The sequence below is a fragment of the Centrocercus urophasianus genome, unplaced genomic scaffold, assembly GCF_019232065.1.
Source record: "Centrocercus urophasianus isolate 14NV4802_14NV808 unplaced genomic scaffold, USGS_Curo_1.0 seq_11, whole genome shotgun sequence".
NCBI lineage: Eukaryota > Metazoa > Chordata > Aves > Galliformes > Phasianidae > Centrocercus > Centrocercus urophasianus.
This window is the reverse complement of record NW_024884253.1, coordinates 51704182-51724427: the sequence shown is the minus strand read 5'-3', so window position 1 is coordinate 51724427 and position 20246 is coordinate 51704182. Positions and strand designations below refer to the sequence as shown.

Here is a 20246-nt window from a genome sequence, read left to right as displayed (position 1 = left end):
AGGAAATACTGTAGTATCTGTAGTATTTTTTTAATATCCATTTGATAATCTGCATATAATTTGTAATTATTTGATTTGAAATGTAAACTTGAAGAAAGCTCCATGCTTCATTCTTTCAGTTCAGTTGATATAGATCAGAAAATAAATATTGCTATTGAAAATGTGATGACTTTATGAATATTTCATGCCTGGCACATAGTAGAACTGCTAGCTCTGATTTCCAGAGAGGCAGCTACATACTCCAACAGCATTCAGTGTCAGCAGTAAAAGAAACATAAACAATCTAAATAAAGGAGAGGCACACTAGGGCACATAACTCTTCATCTGATATTTGCTGAATGTTTAGTCACAGTTTTATTTCTTTCTTCCCTTCTGAATTCAGGACTTGCCATGGGCTGAAACATTTACTTCACAGATATTCTGGCATTATTTCACCTATTTGACAAGACTTTTAAAAACACAATTAACATACAATTTCATAAGTTTATTGTCTCTACATTAGTTTACCTAGCCCGTTTGTTTTTCTATTACATTTAAATTGCCAGGCAATGATAACCAACCATTTGGGAGCTAATTATCACGCATAAAGGAAATTTGAGTACAACATCAAAATGAAGATGTATGAAAACATTTCAGTCTCAATTCTTAAAGAATTCTTAAAGAAAAAGGAGGGACAAAAAAAAGCCTACTATACACCATATCTATTGGAGAAAAAGAAAGTACTATATAATCCTGTAGAGGACGAACATTTTCATGAATATGTGGAGGTTTATAAATATATGAATGCATAGATATGTTAATATTTTGATACCACTGATTTCTGCAAGTTCAGGTGCTGTTAAATAGAGTGTGACCTTTTAGTCATAACATTAGGATTCAGATCTGTTACCCAGCAGTTCTTTTTGTTTCATTGGTTGATTTTTAAATGACAAATAGGGTAAATATTCTGTTTCTCTTTTACTGTGGCTTATCTATCTCTGAAATGCAGATGATAATTTTTCTCCATGTAGGAGACTGAAATTAAGCAAATTGATTTTTTTTTTTATTATTTTATTTTTTTTTAAACACTGTATGAAATGATGCTGTAAAATCATCAAGCCACAGAATCATATTATTTGGAAAAGACCTTTAGAATCACAAAGTCCAGCTATCAACCTGACCTACTGATTCCCATCAGAAAACCACATTTCACATAGCCACAGCTTTTTAAATATCACAGTCTCTTAAATACCTCAGGGGCAGGGACTCTACCACTTTCCTGGGCAGCCCATTCCAATGCTTGATCATCCTCTACATGAGGAAATTCTTCCTGATACCCAATCTAGATCTCCCCTGGTGTAACTTGACTTATCACTGAAAAAAGGGACAGATGCTTTCCTTGCTACAACTTTCTTTTATTTGGTTACAGAGACAGAGGAGTTCTCCCCTCAGTCTCTTATTCTCCAAACAAAACATCCCCAATTCCCTCAGTAGTTCCTTATATGTCGTGTTTTCTAGTCCTTTTACCAGCTTTGATGCTCTGTCTGCATGTGCTTGAGCAACTCAAAGTCCTTTTTGTAGTGAGGGTTCCACAGCTGAACAAACTATACAACAGGAAGGACAATGTTTGTTAAAACTGAGGAATAAGGACTGCATTTTCCTATGGCTAGCAATATTCACAAAATTTATAAAAATAATAATTAAAAAAATGCTTCAAAAATGATGTTTTGAAAGTAGCAGTAAAATAGTGTGTCAAATGAGAATGGGAAGTACTATGCTTTAATGCTCAAACTGATGAAGAAAAGATATATTTTCCACAACAAAATTCTATTTTAAAAAGAAAAATGAAGAGTCCGTCATGGCATAAATCTATAGTGTAGGAAATCTGATGAGAAGGTGATATTTGTACATTTACAGAACAATCTGAAAATAAAACATATTCACAGCATCTTCCATTTTTTATTGTTCAGAAATACTGCAATAGACAGTAGATCAGTGAGCTAGAAGATTGAGAAGGAGATAAAAATTTCCATTCCAAAAATGTAAGCTTATCACATAGCTCATGTGATTTCTAAAATCTACTCAGAAATATAAAAGAGCAACAAAGCTCTACTGTATTCAATTAATCAAGAGACTACACTAACAAGTTCCCAGCATGTTTTAATGCACTTTTTCTACTTTCTCAGCATTATGGTAAAGAGAATTTGTAGAAAATTACCTGTCTTTGGTTCCACAGAAAAGTAAGGTTGTCCTTGCAATATGCTGTAAACCACTCGGGCACTATTGCCATAAGTAGGATCATCAGCATCAGTGGCTGTCACTTGAACCACAGAGGTACCTGCAAATATTTAAGAAACTATTGTACATATAAAATCCACACATCCAAACTATATTCAACATACAGTGCCAACATACAACTGGAACAGTGTGAGGAGTGTGAGGTGTCTTTTGCATAAATAGTCTTTTTTTTTTTTTCTGTAATTCAGCCTGAAAAATAAGGTCCTATTTGTAAACCAGTAGTATCAGTTATTTGGACTTCCCAAATGTTCTCTGTCTTTAAGCAATAAAGCCCATATCACTCAGTAACTCACTTCTTTATTTCTGAGTTTAGTTAATGGAGAATATGTGAGAGAAATGAAACGTTCTTAATAATGACAATGTCTGAAATATGTCTAAGTATTAAATATTGACTTCCCTTTGAAGTCAACATATTAAAATTATAAATGATAAGCAGCTAGAGATTAAAATATAACACATGTATGCATTATATCTTTTAATATTAGACACCTATATGTAATTTTATCCTACAAAATTAGTTACACTTATATACAAGAGAAAACTAAAGAGTTTATATTTCAGCTAAGACAGACAACAAACATCTGAGAGTTCCCACTAAATTCCTTTAGAAACTATTCACTTCACACTGTATCTGCAATGTTTTAGTACTATTTCTGGTAATCATCTGCCATATAATGTATCTAAAAGAACTGTCTATATGTTAACAGGAATTAGTAAGAAAAGATGTTTATCTGCTTAGCAAAAGGTGTATGTTTCTGAGAATCTCGTTCAAGATCCACCTCCTATGTGTTGTATTCTCCTTGCCAGTTCCCATTTTTTTATTTTTCTTCACTGTTTCCATGATGTATGCTGAGAGCAAAATAAGACAACACTTGGGAGCCAGGGCCTTGGCCATGGTCACCACCTTTTGATAGGCAGAAAGGATTATTATTTCTCACTGGCAGATTGTCTGGAACATTGAGACCTTCCACTCAACACCTTAGGGAACCATTTGGAGGTTAAGTTGCAAATTAATATTGCAGCAATTTGGCAGATGCCCCCTTCAGCAGAGGATCAAATTCCCTGTTAAACAGGATTTAGTCAAAAGATTAGAGAACAGTGTTTGTCACAGAGAGTGATCATTTTCCAACTGAAAACAGTTTTTCACATAAATATGAGAGCAACAAATCCAGAAATTACTCTTCCACAAGAAGCTAGCAAGTACTAATAAGTGACTAGGGTGAATTTTACGGAAGTTGCACTCTGATCTGTTTCATTTGGACATATTCAGGAAAGATTTGAGAAAAATTCTTAAATCTTTTATGTCTTATATAGTTTGTGCATCATGCATTTTCTTCATCTTTTCTGTCCTCAGGTCAGTAGAAAATTGTAAACGGATTTTGGGACAAGGCTGAAGGTTTGGAAAAAGAGAGGAATAAATGAGACCCTTTATAAAATAGTATAGATGAGAAAGGATGAGACCAGCCGGGATGAATTCTGGCCAAAAGTCATCCTTCATAAGATAAATTTATTCACTTAAGTTATGACCTAACTAACCCACGTGTGTGACCTCTTTTCCTGTAGTGTCAATGATGAAGTATTATGATTGCAATTCTATCTCAAATTCTATTTTTCTTTCTTGTGGACGATAATATTTTTGAACAGAGAATGTTAATCTCAGTCTGAAATTTTACATTAAATAGATGGGAAGTTTAAAAAGAAAACTGTTAGTTAATCCATCAAGTCATTTATCTGTTACAGGACACTTAAAATACATCAGTGTTATATTCACAAATAACTAAGAGTTTTGATTCTGTACATCAAACTGATTTTACAGATTTCTCTGTAATGTAATTTCATACTGAGATCTATTTTAAACTTTCCAGTCTCTCAAGCTTTTGAGTAGAAGGATATAATAATGAGTATTTGACACCTTGTACTCTTTGACAAAGCCAGGCTTAACACATTTGCAAAGTGTCTAAATCCTGCCAGTGAAGCTTACCATGTGTGCAAATATAATAAAAGTACTTATAAACCTCACAGACAGTTATGCATTTACTCCTTGCTCTTGCCTCTTTCAAGAACTTCAAACCAATACAAGATGAAAGCAATTACAGGCTCTGCCGTCTCAACACGGAAATTTTGGAAATCCTTCAAGCTTAGAAGTGCTTGTTCACTGTAAGAATCTACTGATGTAGCAAAGACTCTACCATTTGTGAGACACACAAAAGCCAGTGTCTGAATCTAATTGGCTCTCTCTTAAACTGAAGATTTACCCATTCAAACACATATGTCCTCTAGAAACAAAAACAAACAAACAGGTAAACAAAAAAAAATTAGGCAGAAATTCTAATGCCAAATCTTTCTGCACTCATCCTATTTGACTGTAATCAACAATAGAAAATGATGATTACTTATCTACTTCCTTTGTACTAATTACTTTTTCTTTAATCTCATAGAAGACAAAGAACTTTTAAAACAGCTACTGTTATTATTATTTCTTTACTCTTTTTACTCAAAAAAATTTGAGTTTCCATAAGTTCTATGTTTAGTGGGAGATTTTTGCACAAAATATTTTTTAAAAGAATATGCAGGATAACAAATGTTCTTTAACTATGCTATGTATGCTAAAGCTACATGTAGGAAAATCTGTTGCAAGGAAACGTAATGAACTGAAAGATCACAGTAAAGATTTCCAGATATTTACAGAGAAAGAGGATGTCTTTTGAAGAATAAGCATTCTTTCAGAGAATCATCATTGCAAAACAGAGACATCCTAATTTTTCTAGTAATAGACTGATCCTAAATTCAAATCTTAATTTTCTTTAGAGAAAGAGAAACCAAGAAAACTATATGGATACTATTGATAGTCAGTAAATTTATCAGTTAAGGAAAAATGATCAGTTGCATCACAGTTCCAAATATAAAATCATTTTTCAAAAGGATAGTTCATGCTCCTCAATTAAATTGTGTTCTCCTTTACTCCTGGATGTTTTCCCTAATCTTACAACCCAGGTGGTCATCTACCATGCAAGTGTCCAGCCTTAAGACTCAGAGGTACCATTTAGCAGTCCACATACAGGACCAAACCTTTTTTCCATCCAGCAAACTCTCTGATCTAGTAAACCTTGTTTACTGCAGCTGGGCTGAGGTGTAAACAGAACACCAACCCTACCCTTAATAAACTGTTATAGCCTGTAGCTTCACAACTTCAACTTAAAATATTTCTTAGAGTTTGCATATTTGACACAGGCCAAAAAGATAAATAGGGTTAATTCATTGAAAAATAGTTTATTTTCCTCTCAGCTGTGGATTTCTCCACAATTGTCTATCTAGGCCTTAGTAGCAAAGCTAGAATATCACTTAATTAAAATGAATTCTACTTGAAACCATTTCATAAACTTTTTCATCAATGGCAGCAAATACTGAGGAGAAAATCTGTGCTGCTAATCAAAGGGTGTTCCATTTATTTTTTTATTGATGATTGCTATAACAAACTGGCTTTTTGGTGGCTGGCATACATTTCCATTTTTCCAGAATGTTTAAGCTGTCATTTTTAACCTAAATTTTAACACATATTGGTAGATATCAAAGAATCACAATTATCTGACAACTACTTCGGTTATGATATTAGGGCAAAAGGAAGAGAAAACTTTTTGTGGAGAGGACCTTTAATTTAGAATGATATTTGTACTTTAATTTACCTAAGTCAAGATACACAGATGTTTTGGACATGTTGCAGATAGCGACCTTTCCTGTGATAGGGATAAATAAATGCAAGATAAGAGGGTTCATTTTATTTTGAGTTACCAATTCTTCAAATGGACCAGCATTACATCTCTGAGTTTGTTATTTTAGAAACGGTGTTTAAAAAAATCTTACTATTATAATGCGTGACATTTGATCAAAGTTTTAAATAGGTCTGTATAGGAAATGTATGTAACTTCAGTTTTTAACATTTAAGGGAAAATCAGCTTGCCAGGTTTTTGAAATGCTAATTTTTGAAATTATACACTCCCTTAAAATTGAATTATAAAGTTGAATATTGTAACCACGTTAAAAAATTAAATATAAGCCTTTAAATACAGCCAGTTAGTAAAGACATTGACTAATAGAAGTTAATGATGTATGGTGCTCAAAACACTTCTATGTTGTCGCCACATTTCTGAGTGATATCAGCTACTACTAGAAGTATTAAACACCATTACTATGAAAGTATCCATAATATTTCCTTAATATCTATATGCAATTGTCCAGCCATGTTTTAATCTATACTGTGTGGCATTTCTTGCTTCAGCTTCTGGCATTCATTCAAATCTCAAGCAATTATACCTATAAAGCATTTCCACTCAAGGAGCACAAAACAGGGGATAATGGATTTTGAGGCAGGCTTTATGCTCAATCCTTCCTCCCCTTTCCCACAGCCTTTTTAGTCTTCCTTTACTCACAGATAAAGCCCAAGGTCAGAAAAACCAAAGCAGATGTTTGTGAATGTAGAGCAACAGTCTCAACTAGACACTGGTACCAAAGACTTAGTATGATGTAGAGGTTTTCTCTTTTCTTTCCCTTCCCTTTCTTTCCTTTTTTTCTTTGTTTTAAATATATATTAAGTATTTCAATCCATCTCTATCAAGTATAATAAATTTAGCAAGAAAGACAGATATTTCTCTTGTTGAGTAATAAGTAAAGCTCATATGTGTGGAGAGTCTTGAAAATTAAAAAAGACAAAGCTATGTTTGGTGTTGAATTTTTATTTCTAGTTATTATCGAGACAAATGTGTGTGTCTCACATCAGCTATTTTTATGTGTAACATAACAAGGACTCTCCCCTTTTAAGTATAATTTGCAACTTTTTTTTTTGTTTGTTTGAAATATAATGCTGTCAGATTTTTTAAGTAAAAGGAATTTTAAAAAAATCCACAAAGATCTTCAGAAAAGTTATATCTTTTAGGTTCTTGCTATGTACTGTAAAAAGGTATTTACTCTTTTCTGGATAATCAGTATAATTGGACCTGACCCAAACATAATTTTAACCTGACCTGAAGTCATTTCAAATAATAAAAAAGATTGACCTCAATTAGCCTTAGATAATATCCTAAAATATTTGTGAAATGTAATACAGAATCATTTTACTTCCATAACTGCCCTTTTGGTTAAAGGTTATGATTCTCCAATCTTTATGGTTAATTTGGGTTCATAATCCTGTGATCTCTTTCATTTTGTTTAATATCCAATTAAAAATCCTTGTGAATGCTATAATTTCATATTAAATAAAAGATAATTTCTCCTTAAAATTGCATGAATGCTCTAGCTGATTAATTTAAAATTGTGTTATATGAATAAACTATGAATCTATGTGACTATGTAAGACAAGTGCCACACGAGAACTTCATGGCAATCCCTAATTTAGAAATCAGTAGTTGTGTGATACAAACAGTGAAGTTGTTTAAAATGTAGAGTCACAAAGTTTGGTCAGATGAAACTGCCCTTAGTCAACACAGATTTAGACATGCACTGTCAAAATCTGTGTTGACTAAGGGCAGTTTCATCTGCAGTTTCATCACTTACAGTTAGCAGTAATTTTGCAGTGTTCCACCTAAGCTGAATATATATTTGATAATGCAGTCCATATGAGACTGACTTTCTTTCAGTCATTTATACAGTGCAGATTTGGCAAAATGTGCAAAACTAGCTCCCTTTAAAACAGTCCTTATTTTCTCCATTGCAAACTACATGTCATGGCACAGATTTGTGAGTGTAGGTAAACCTCAGATACTTATAGGAGTTTTTCATATGTCACTATATGTGTACAGGAGAGAGTTAACTAATCCAGGAAGGATACATAGAAATATTATTCCTTAGAGAACTAAACAAAGCTGTAAAATACTAATTATTTATGTATTCTATAGCTCAGTTAATCAAATCCTATAATAAAACAAATTAATATTTACAACATATTCTTAAAATGCTGAATATTTATGTTTTAATTTTTTATTATCCAATTATTTTTCCCAAGTGCTGAAGGAATTTCTCAGGAATATATCAAAACTGCACTTCATCCCTGATCTTTCTCAAAAAATGTGGTGTCTACCCTTCTTTCCAAGACCACCCCTGCTTCTTCAGACATTCACACTGTGTTTCAGTAACAGTAACTATCAAGTATTAAATGAGAGAAAGCATCAAATGTTCACTGTTCAATAATGTAAATAAATAGAAAACTAATTAGCACTGTTTTACTTATATTCTATTGGCTCCTAAAGTGAGATTCAGATGTAAAATGTAATGATTGCTGCACAGTGCACTGGCAGGAAAGGTCATTTTTGGCTCTCTAGCTCTAATATAGAGGCATTGTTTAGTATGCAAAAATACAAGAAATTGAGTTGAGAACACCATAGCAAATTCAGTCTTACCTAAGAATATCAAGTTTGTATATGATCTAAAATCAGTCAAATACATTCCTGATTGCAATCACCATAAAACTTTCTTAAACTGGGGATCAAGAACCTGAGTTCCCATACACATATTTCCACTGACATAGTGAAAATTTTTTGCTTTTTAATGTCATAAACTTATTTATAATTTCAAATTAAACTAAAACTCATCAAAATGTATCTTATCTGGCCTGAATCAGACATCTTTTGATGGAACACTAGCACCTGCCAACAAATAACCATTTGCTCTCTTTAAAATTGAAGAGATGGTGGACTTAATGTTGAAATTCTTCCCTAATTTGAATTTAGGAATAAAAGCTTCTGAGAGGGTTTGAAGCTTCTACCAGCCATTTTTCTATGAATCCATTGGAATTTTATCAACCATCTTCATCTGTACCCCAGTGTTTTCCACTTGTATATTCTTCGCAGAAAACTAGATATCAACACTGGGAAAGATTCACAGTAAACTAACTGTTAAGAATATACCCAAAACTTACAAAAAATGTGATGTAGCAGCAGGAATTTGAAGAGTTTGTTAAGAACAAACTTAATCTGAATAAAATGATATATTATCACCTCTGAATACCATACTGTAGGTGTGAAATTTATTATTGTTAACAAGAAATATAAAACAAAGTCTCTGGGCACTGGAATGAGAAATACATCATAAAATGCTTAGCTGTGTTCCTACATAGCTATTTGAGTTTCACAAAATTTTGAAAGGAATAAATACTTAATCTAGCATGTTATTTCCAGTTAAGTCTTGAAATATCTAACTGTTGCAGGTGGCTCATAAATAATTAAATATCTTAGTGTGACACAGTAAAAAATAATGAAATTTTTAAAAGGCAGTAGTAAGAAGTTTCCCACAACACCAACAGTCTATTTTGCACTTACCCACAGGAGACATCTCAGGAACTCCAGCAGTGTAAGGACCATCCAGAAATTTTGGCTCATTGTCATTGATGTCCTGAATCTTAATGACGAACTCAGATTCTGGTTCCACGGGTTTATTAGTCAGCCTATCTAGTGCTTGTGCTCGGAGCGTGTAGTAGGCCTGCTCTTCTCGATCCAGCCTCTTTGTAGCGTGAATATCCCCTGTGTTCTCATCAATAATGAAAATGGAACTTGCCCCTTCGCCTGACAAGATGTATTTGATGGAACCATCTCCTTTATCAACATCAGAGTGAAGCTGGTGAAAAATTGATGAGAGATGAGATTAACTTCCAAGAGAGTCAGTGGCATGGAGATATGTAAAAATAATTATGTCAAGCAGTAGTACATGAAATTTTATTGTTCTTGGAAAGATAAGCTGAATGTTTACTGCACACAGCCCAAGAGGGACCATTTGAATCTGTCAGCTTGCTCTTTTGAGCAAAATGATTTCACTCTTTTCTATAAACATTTTCAAACACATTTTATATTGTCTCATAGGTTTCTTGTATTGGAATTTTACACAACCACACACATACAAACCTTTACACACGTTACATACCTTTACTCTCACTTAAGTGTAATTATTGATTTTTGTCAATTGCCTTAGTAAAGCTTGTGACTTCAAACATACGTCACTATAAATTTGATGTTAGTGTTTGCTCCTATGTCTGTATGGGATATTACATACTCTTTTCCCCATTATTTACTGTACAGTTCACTAAAATATTTCAAATGAAGAGAATGGATTGGCCAATGGTTTGGTTTCTCACTACTATGTAGTAGAACAATAACTGTACTTCCATATATTCTTCATTGCCATCTAACTTAAGGATAATACAGAGAACGAGAGAGACTAAGAAATGTCCTAATGCTGTCTGAACTACAGCATCAAATGCCAAGTGTATTTTCCCTGGAAAACTTGAAGCAGACTCAGAAGAAAGATATCCCATTGGGTCAATGGGATTTGCAGAAAGAAGCTTTCTTCCTCATTCTGCGAGTTCTTTTAAGTCACAAAGATTCCATACTTTTTGTAGCTTCTTTTTCTCCACTGAGTCACACTTTCCTGTTACAGAATCCAGACTTATACAAACCTCATTTTTCTCAGACTTGTATTAGCAACATAATATCATGTCAAAGTGTCACACATGCCCCTTGCTACTTTTTAGCTAGCTAAAAAGCTAGCTATATTTGAAAATAAGCGAAGACAACATTCTTTGTTTCTTTTATGATTTTACTTGCTCTTCCTCAATATGGTGAGTTTAGTATTACATTTACTATCATGATCATTACAGTGTCCTTTTTATTTGTTTATTTATTTTTATTTTTCTTCCTCTCAGCTGGAATTATCACTGAGAGCAATTACTTCCAAAGTACACTTGCAGAAAATTGCTATCTTGAGCATAACTTTGCACAGCTTTTTTATAGGCTATTCCTATATCAGAAGGGAAGAATTGGTGACCAATTTTGAATTTTTCAGATGGATAAATCATTTCTTACACTGTTAATATATCTCATAGTTCTGCAATTGCAGGATACTCCATCTCAGTTTTAAGATGGAAAATAAATCCGAGCTTTGGACAGGATCAGAACTAGGGTGCCTCAACTGGATTAGGGTACATTATTTCAAAATGTAGCTTATCCTCATTTGACTGCTATGTAACTCCTGAGATACATGAATAAGTCTGGGAATGCTTTGGTGCAGTTTCTCAAATCTTTAAATTCTTGTTTCTCAGTACACTCAAGATCAGTCAATGCTGACACTGAGCAGATCAAGAGAAGATATATTTCGCACCCTGTTTCTTTGAACATCCACAGAAATGCTTATTCCTCAGCCATAATATTGAGTCAACTCAATAAACTGTACCCCTGTTCATCTTACAAATCTGGCAGCAGCAGCTCTTGCTAGTTTGTCAGATTTGACTGGAAATACCCATCTTTTTTATATAGGAACAGAGGTGTATGCCAGTAAGAATCTGTTCAGCTTGTGTTTCTTTTTTTCCCCTATGTTGTACTTCAAGGTTATCCCTTGACTTACACAGCATCATATAACTCGAGAACAGAAGCTACGAGGTACAAAGATTCAATGTTATAATCTCCCTGAAGAGATTCAGTTTTTTTCCGTATTTCATATTCTGACAGAGCATTGGTCTTTCTGTGATAGCTGAGACTTCCCCATTTTCCCTGTAAAAATAATTCCTTATTTTATGGCATAGCTAAGGATATGTTAGATGAGAGAAAGAGCAGATGATATCAGCATACTCAGCTGTTTATCAGGTAGAGCAGATGTCTGAATATTAGAGATGTGCAAGTAGATTCTTTAGGCAGAGATGGGAACTGAATCTACATTTCAGCTTGCAGAGAGTAACATTAGTTCTCTCTCATGAGGGTGAAGCCTCATCCATCAGCACAGACTTTAGCACTCGCATCTGGATCTCAAGCTGCAGGTCTGCACAGGTTCCCTTTCACCTTGTTACTCAGGGCGTCTTGATCTAAATACATTCTAGCAGGATTACAAAAGAAAAGAGACCTTCAGAGGAGAGACTAGAACTGTAAATCCTCAAAGACTTACGCATACTAGAGAAAAAGAAAAATAGTAGCTTCAGCATTTCTCATTTGCTCAGGTAGTAACTGATTAACATATCGTGTTTTAAGGAGATCCACTCCTGATCTATGAAACTTCATGAAACTTCAGAAGGTTTACATTACAGTGGCTCATGCTCTAGAGTGACATGCTGAACAAAAGTCACTTTTTGAAACCATGCCTCGATAGAAAACTGCTACTGCACTGATTAGTAAGGAGGTTAGTGATGGCCTTTGTTACTCCAAGTTTGAGGGTCTTGGAGTAAAGGTGAAAAAAAAATTGCACTTTTTATTATACTTTTTTCTTTATGAAAAAAAATTAGCCCTTGCTTAAGCAAGAAAGCATCATTGTCCACCCACCTAACTGTTGAAAAGATGATTTATCTAACTATAGTACAAACAATTCTATATTAAAAACTCTAAAGGATTTGACTCAAAATTTTTGTGTATTCTTCAGTAATTTTATGGGAAAACTTAAAATACAAGAGAACAATGAAAATATAAGCTATTCTGAAAAAATTCAAATATGTTTTATGCCATTTTCAGTTCCTTCCAGTATAATCCTCCAAAAAATGATCTTCAAAGGTTATTAATGTAGATGCATCAAAGATTTACAACTAAGAACAAAAATATTGGACCCAACAGTCCTGCACAATATTTCTACAAAATACTGTGTAGTTTCAGGTGTTACAATATAAGAAGATAGATAGAAATATATTCATCTAAATTCTGTTTTTTTCAGCTCGACAGATTATACTAAGGACAAAAGATCAAGTAAACATAACTGTTTATATCCAAAACTCCTTACATTTGTAATTAAAGGAAAATTAAATGTAAGGAATTTGGGGTATAAATTTGTAATGCTGCCAGAATTTCCTTGTCCCAGCAATGTTAGCAATGTGGTAGGGAACCAACAGAGACAACAGTGCCATAGTGGTACGGTTTTCCACTTTGACATAGCAGCAACTCCATGTACTGTTTTGTTGCCTCCAGACATTTTCCTCATCAGGCAGAAGCAAAAATAGACATGTGGGAACAATGTCTACAGCAAGGTCCCATGTAGACTGGAGCCTGTAGCATTCTTACTCAAAACCCTGTTAACATAGGCAAGATTTTTTCTCTATGTTGAACTAAAACCCACAGAATTTCATCTAGAGTGCCCAGAACAGACTGAAGACCCAAAAGCTTTTGAAATGACTGAGGTCCAAGACATTCCTGAGAACTCTTCCAGCCTCATCCTTACAGGCTGCGTGAACTCAGACTGTCTCCAAAAACCTTTTACTTTGCAACTGCTAACACTAGAGACCTAAGAATGACCACCAGCTAATACATACTTATCCAAAAGCACTCAAAAGTAACTGGATATTGAAAGATTAAATAGCCCATAAGTGCATTTTGTGTTCAGTATGTGAAATAAATGCATTTCACATTCAAGCTTGCATTCCAGTTTGGAGTACTGGCTGTGACACCCCACACCTCTTTGTCCTTCTTGCAAACAAATTTCATGTTCTTGTTTTTGGGCCTCAGAGATCTTCATATTCAATAGGGTGTAATATAACCAGTAAGTATAATGTTTTATCTTTTATATATTCAAAGATGACTGATTAATTAAGCACTGGACAGGAGAGAAAATAAATAAAAAAGGATAAAGATGGAAGGGAGGAAATGTAGATTTAAGAACAATCAAACAAGGATAAAAATGTTGGCAGTTCTGAGACCAGGAATGAAGCAGAGTGGCTAACAGACAGGATAGCCTTCAAAAGGAATCTGTTGGGGTAGAGAAGATGGAGAATGAAAAGGAGGACAGAAGAACACAGACAATTTGAAATGGAATGAAAAAGTATGGAAATAAATCTTAAAGTACAAAAGAAAAAAAATCACAAAGTAATAAATAGAACTGATTGGAAATAGAACTGATCAAGTGATTGGAAAGTGTTAAACAAGAACAGTATTTGAGAGTAAAGCTGTATAGTATTACCAGCATTTACTTTTCATGCTCTGTGTAATGCAACAGAACTCAAAATCGCTGGTAACATGAATCTTGTCAGTTGTTACTTTACTCAATATTAACAGCACTCTAAGAAATTAAAGAAATATGAATTTTATGATTTTCCTCAGACATCTTCTCCTGTGATTAAAATTAGAATAAACAGTTAAACTTCATTGTCCCTTTCTTTATGCTATTTCTTCAGTCAAAGATTCAGCCACATTCATGGGAGAGTTCAGTAAGTAGTATGTAGTCCTTATACTCCCCATTGACTGGTAGTTCTCCAGGAGGAGAATAAGTAATGACTCAGCCACAGAAAATAAAATGAATGTTAATTTTGTCAACCCTTTGAAAAAGGAAGGTGATGCAGGAAAGAGAACAGCGTAGTTTTTTAAGCCCTTAATGATTTTTATTCAAATAAAATTCAAAATAGAAGTGACCAAAAGTCTAAAATTTATACTTTGTAACATTCCAATTAGTTGCTAAGTAAACTCCCCAGGCTTCTAAGTGAACAATAAAGTTTAGATGGAAGAATTCCTTAGGAGTAAGAGGCACTGTCATCTAAGGACTAGTGAACTGAATAATTAATAGGAAATACTGAAAACTGGATGTGCTAAGATCAATCATATCACATTTTTGACATTTTCCGTTCAATAATGTCCAATTGCATCCACAGTATTCCTTCTTTCTGTGCACTTCTGTGACAACTCCTCATAAAGACAAATAGTGATCACGTACATACAGAAACATAATGTGCATGTATGCATATATACACATATGCTCATACACATGCATATGCTTACTGTGTCTTTTCCTACATCTGCAGACACTGAAATACTCATAAATCTGTGTCTACCCATACCACTCCCAATTTTTATAAGAGCACAAAATGCCCTGTAGCAACAGGGACTTGTGCAGCCACCCGTTAAGACCAGCATAGCTACAGGAAGAACTCAGAAGCAGTTGCTGCTGTAGATGGAACATATGTAGCCAGCTGAGTATTCTTGAGGAGTTTTAATGGGCAGTCATGGCATGTCAGTCTCTAAAATGACTATTTGTCATTTCCATTCTTAAAAGACTGGTAGCTTCAGGAGCTAAAACTCATCTGTATACTGTGCATCACCACATACTAATTGCATAGAATCAGCTTGGGGGGAGGCACAACATTACTGTATTGTAGCACCACCAAGAGCCTGCAGGCAACATAACACATTCAGTAGAATGGAAAGCAGGCCTTTTTTTTCCCCTCACACGCAGTCATATTTGAAGTTTATCAAAATATGTCTGTTAGAATTTAGAATGGATAAGACAGAGCACTCTGAACTAGGCCTGTCCCATGCAAAAAATACACATGCTGCAATTCTTTCAAACCGTGGTCAGTCCCTAAAAATTTATTCCTCGGTATTTTTATTTTGAGTACAAAACAAGATATAGAGTAGTGAATTTGCTCTCTGACTTACCATATAAAAACTTCTTCCTTTTTGGCCTGCATTGATTTTTGATTAAAGAAAACAGTCTCAAAACTCATTTAACAATTAAGTCACGTCAAAATACAACTGGAGTAAAATTCTTCTTACAAAATCCTGAAAGACTGTTCCTACTAGTTGTATATGAGACTCCACATTTACTTACAATCAGGAGAGAGAACAAATTCTCCTCCACACATATCACTAGTATTTTCATATGATCCATACTGCACCATACTATTTACTATTACCTACTAAACCAACATATTTACTGGTTCAGTGATTTGAATTATTTTGTTAGCAAGAATCACTGAAGCCATAAGACAAAATTCTCCTAAAGTCACTCTCTTTCAGCAGAATAATAAAATTGTGTGAGGATGATCTCTTCCTTTACTCGTTATGTATCTTTTATAAAAGTGAACAGGCTTAAAAAATGCAACATGACAAGTGGATATCAAAGACCCTAGCATACTTCACAGAAGAATATCTCTGGGTTAGCAGATGTCCATGAGCTTGAAAAGGTTTATGCATGTGTAGCAGCTTACAAAAATAGCTTTCAAGAAACTTCACTCACTATTCTTCTCAAATTACCTCTCCATTATACATCAAACAGTTCCTACTGACACATTAATATATATAAAGAACTAGTGAGTACACACTTTCTTTAAAAGAAATAAATATGTTTATAAACACATGTATCTATATATAAATATATACAGATAGAAGGAGAGAGTGAATAATCTCAAAACTTTTTTATAGCATTGCACATTATAAGAAAATTCATGATTTTAAAGTCTTGGATTTTATTTATTTATTTATTTATTAGGGACCAGAATAGACATGAATGCACTTCAAAACTGTGGTACAGGAAGCAAGTAGAGCGGGAAGAAGACAGTAATGGTCGAATTTATATATCCACTCTAATGCAAGATGAATGCTTTTTGTTTGTTTTCTGTTCTTAGAAACAGAAATAAGGGAAAGAACAACAGGACAAGTCATTTTGCCTCTATCAATTGTTCTACTTATCCATGATAATTCAGGTCTGGCATTTCAATCACAAAAGATGAGAGCACATTAAAGGATCTACTTTTTCATCTCTGTGTCTAAAGAATTAGCTGTAATGGCACCGAATGGGAAAATAATCACATACTCTTCTTGCTGAACTATTCTTATCAATAATACCAACTTTACAAACAAAAATTCATTTGCTGTTAAAGTAATTTCTGAGATAAGGTACATACTTATGCTGAATGTCTTTATTTTAGAAAAGAAATAACACCTCTCATATTACCTCTTCTTTATCAAACTACTGATCTATAGTTTAGAGTGATTACTTTGTTTCAACTATCCAAAATAGCTTGCAGCACTCTTTGATTAGTAATGATTTTTTCATAGAAGCTGGCTTCCAAGGAAATTTGTACCAAGCTTTAAATCCTCCAGGATTTTGTTTCTATTTTCTATTCTTCTATTTCCTTTCTTTACTTTTTTTTCTCTTTTTTTTTTTTTTTTTTTTTTTTTTTAAACTTAGTTTCATTGTTTGTAAGAGAAAGCAGCGGGATATAGTGGTGTTTGATGTTACATTGTATCCAATCTTGAAATTTCATTTGCTCTTAAAAATTAATTCTACTAAAATTTCACTTGTAATCTTACTTTCTATGTCAACAGGAAACATTGAAACCTTTTCAGGCTAGAATACAATTGTAAAATAGATAGTTGTAAAGCAGTTAAAGAAATTACTTTGACTAATTACGTTTGTGGAAGCTTACAGAGTGCTGGACCACGGCAGACAGCACAGGTAGAACTTATGAAATTTTTAAAGCAAAGAAGAAATAGTAGATTGGTATATGCTTACTTATTTTTACTCAAAGAGATGACAACATACATGGCAGAGCAACAGCATCTGTTATTATATTTTGCTTTGCAAAAATTAAACTCATATTCCCTTTCATAAGAACAGTCAAACATTTCAGAAGTTTAGACAAATGCAATTCTTAGTGCTGTATTTAGGAAAGATTTATAGTCAGTTTGAAATGCTATAGAACAGTCGTTCATATGATTACATCTGTTACATGCTATAATTCATACTACCTAGATGTTTCTCAAAGCATTACCACAAACCAAATTCTGTGAGTAATCCCACAGAGATCAGTGGGACCATTCCTAGATTTGAAGTGCAAAATTAAGAATTTGACATGATGTCCACATCACATGTAACTAGTCCCTGGAGAGTTATGCAGGGAATACAGTAATATCTGCTCAAAGTTGAGAGTGGGTCAAGGAAACAGCAATAATACATGATCTTTAATATAAAATTTTACTGTAAAATTTTCATGAATAAATAATTTATTTGAAAAAAATAGCAGTAAATTTTTCATTTTTTCCTCTACTCTTACATATTTCATTTAAGGTGGCTTATCCTATTTGTTTTTACCTCAGATATTTGCAGTATACATATCCATCCATCAATTCATATATACTGGCTACTTAATTAACAGCTACTTTTTCAAACTACTCCAAAGAATAAAGACCTTGTAAGATCAAACTAAGTCTGCATTTTATAATTTTCTAGGTTAAGAAAGCATCCTCATTGATGTTATGCTCATGCATTTCAGGGCTTGCTTATTGTTCATGGAAGTTGGTACTGAGCATATGCCTAAGCGCCTTTCTGAACCACAGCCTTAATCCCCAAGCAAAGAAAGGGTACTTTAATAAACAGCAATGTGTATTACATCAACTAATTGTAAGAAGCAACACTGAAAGCTTAAGCGATTTCATTACATAGATTTACACTGTAGCTGTTCAGTATTCAGAGCAAGCTGAAGTAGGGTATGCACAATAAATACAGACCTTTGAAAATCTGTTTTAAATTGTTCAGATAATTTGAAGTGATCCCTTGTGAATAAACACTTTAAAAGTTTTGGTTTCTTCTTCTTTCTTTTTTTTTTTTTTTTTTAACTATTAAAATTTGCAGGCCTAGGAGAGCTGATCTCAAGATAGTAATTCATATTTTGATAGGCATTTTCACTCCACAGGATTAAGGCTGGGAAATAAATGCTTTTAATGCCTATGCTTTATGCTGTTTTTCTGAAAACACTTGAGGGAAAGGATAATGCATTAGTATTTCAAGACCATAATGAACTGCCTTTACATGAACAATGCTAGGTTAATTGTATATAAAAACCTTCCAGCTTATAGGGATTTTAACAGCTGTGTGTAAAGGGCAGTGATCTCCTGATGCTTTTTCTATTTTGGTGAGGAGTGTATAATAAAGACAACCTAAACAAATTCCTATGCAGTCATTACTGTTTTTTTTTCTCCCCCTTAAATCATATTTTGACATTAAAATGATGGCGAGTTATTTATGGATTAAAACTGAATTTCACTCATTGCTTTTTAAAAAAAAAAAATCCATGGATATGATTTTTGCCCTATTCAATGCTAATGCCAACCTAGGATTTATTTGCCTGTTCTTTGTATTCTCACCATAAAAGATTCTTGCTCTATTTCTCTGTCATTTCCATTCAGTGCTGGCAACACAATTTATGTGCTATTGATGAATAAATGAAGCACATCATTTTTATTTTTTATGTTGGTCATGTGCACTTGCTGTCTCTACACTAAAATTCAAACTGTGCAGAACTGGTTTTCATTTGGAAAACCATCTGTATTTTACAGAAAATGTTTAAAGTCTTCCTTCAAAAACCCATTTCTGAGGGTTCCAGTATTTCACATATATTAAGAAATTTTTTATTTTCCTAAAGACTCCTTTAATTATCTAATCTTTTAGCACTCTGCAAGATTTTACTTTGAGTACATAATTCAAATTCTCACCTGGTCACTGACGAAATTAAACCATTTTTATCTAATGATCAATTGCACTCTGTTTCCCTTTTAAGTGTACTCTAGTTTAACAAAAATGGAACAGGCAGTGAGTTCCTTACAAGAATGCTCCCTGCATCTAAAGAACTGTGGTCAACATGAAGGTGTATGAACTGTTAGCATTATTTATTATATTAACTGCAAACATCAGTCATCTGAATTTATTCTCATCTGCCCCAGTCATTTGAACTAAGATTATTGTTACTAATTTTTCTGTACCACCAAGTACATCTTAAAGGAGTCCTTTATTATGCTATCTAATTATTTTCTTTCTACAAAGGTATCTGAAAACAATGAATTATTCTTGGAGATTAGAGTTTAAAATCGCTACAATAAATGTCTCCAGCATCCAGACTGATCTTCTCTAAGTTTCACTTGACGCAGCATGTAAACTTCTCCACCAGATTGTCTGAGCATTTTCAAAGCTTAATTGATCTAATTTGCATGTCTCGTCCTGGCGGAATAATGCCTCACTTCTATCTTCTCGGACTAAGAGATCACAATCTAATCATTTTTGTATACAAAGCAGATGGAAAGTCTCCAGCTCCTTTGCTGCACCCTTGCATCCACATTAAAAGAATTCCAATTCTATTAAATTCTATTATTCTATTATTCTGATCTCTCTGTATTTTTATAGGATTGTTGTCTGATTGATTGGCCTTCTGTCATCAATTGCAGTGTGCAGAACTTCATACTCAAAGCATTTCTAAC

General features: G+C 33.6%; 1 protein-coding gene across 4 annotated transcripts in view; it reads right to left on the bottom strand.

The window, feature by feature from the left end:
• The window catches only part of CDH7 (cadherin 7), a 68609-nt gene that overhangs the window by 32409 nt on the left and 15954 nt on the right, over positions 1-20246 (bottom strand). For 3 of the 4 annotated variants that reach the window (XM_042839635.1, XM_042839634.1, XM_042839637.1), the window contains exons 2-3: positions 9585-9879; positions 2198-2317 (exon numbers count right to left, since the gene is read on the bottom strand). In XM_042839635.1, the coding sequence (XP_042695569.1) occupies positions 2198-2317; positions 9585-9879 (415 nt within the window). The remainder of the gene's footprint in view (positions 1-2197; positions 2318-9584; positions 9880-20246) is intronic. The other variant, XM_042839636.1, reaches the window with a different exon arrangement.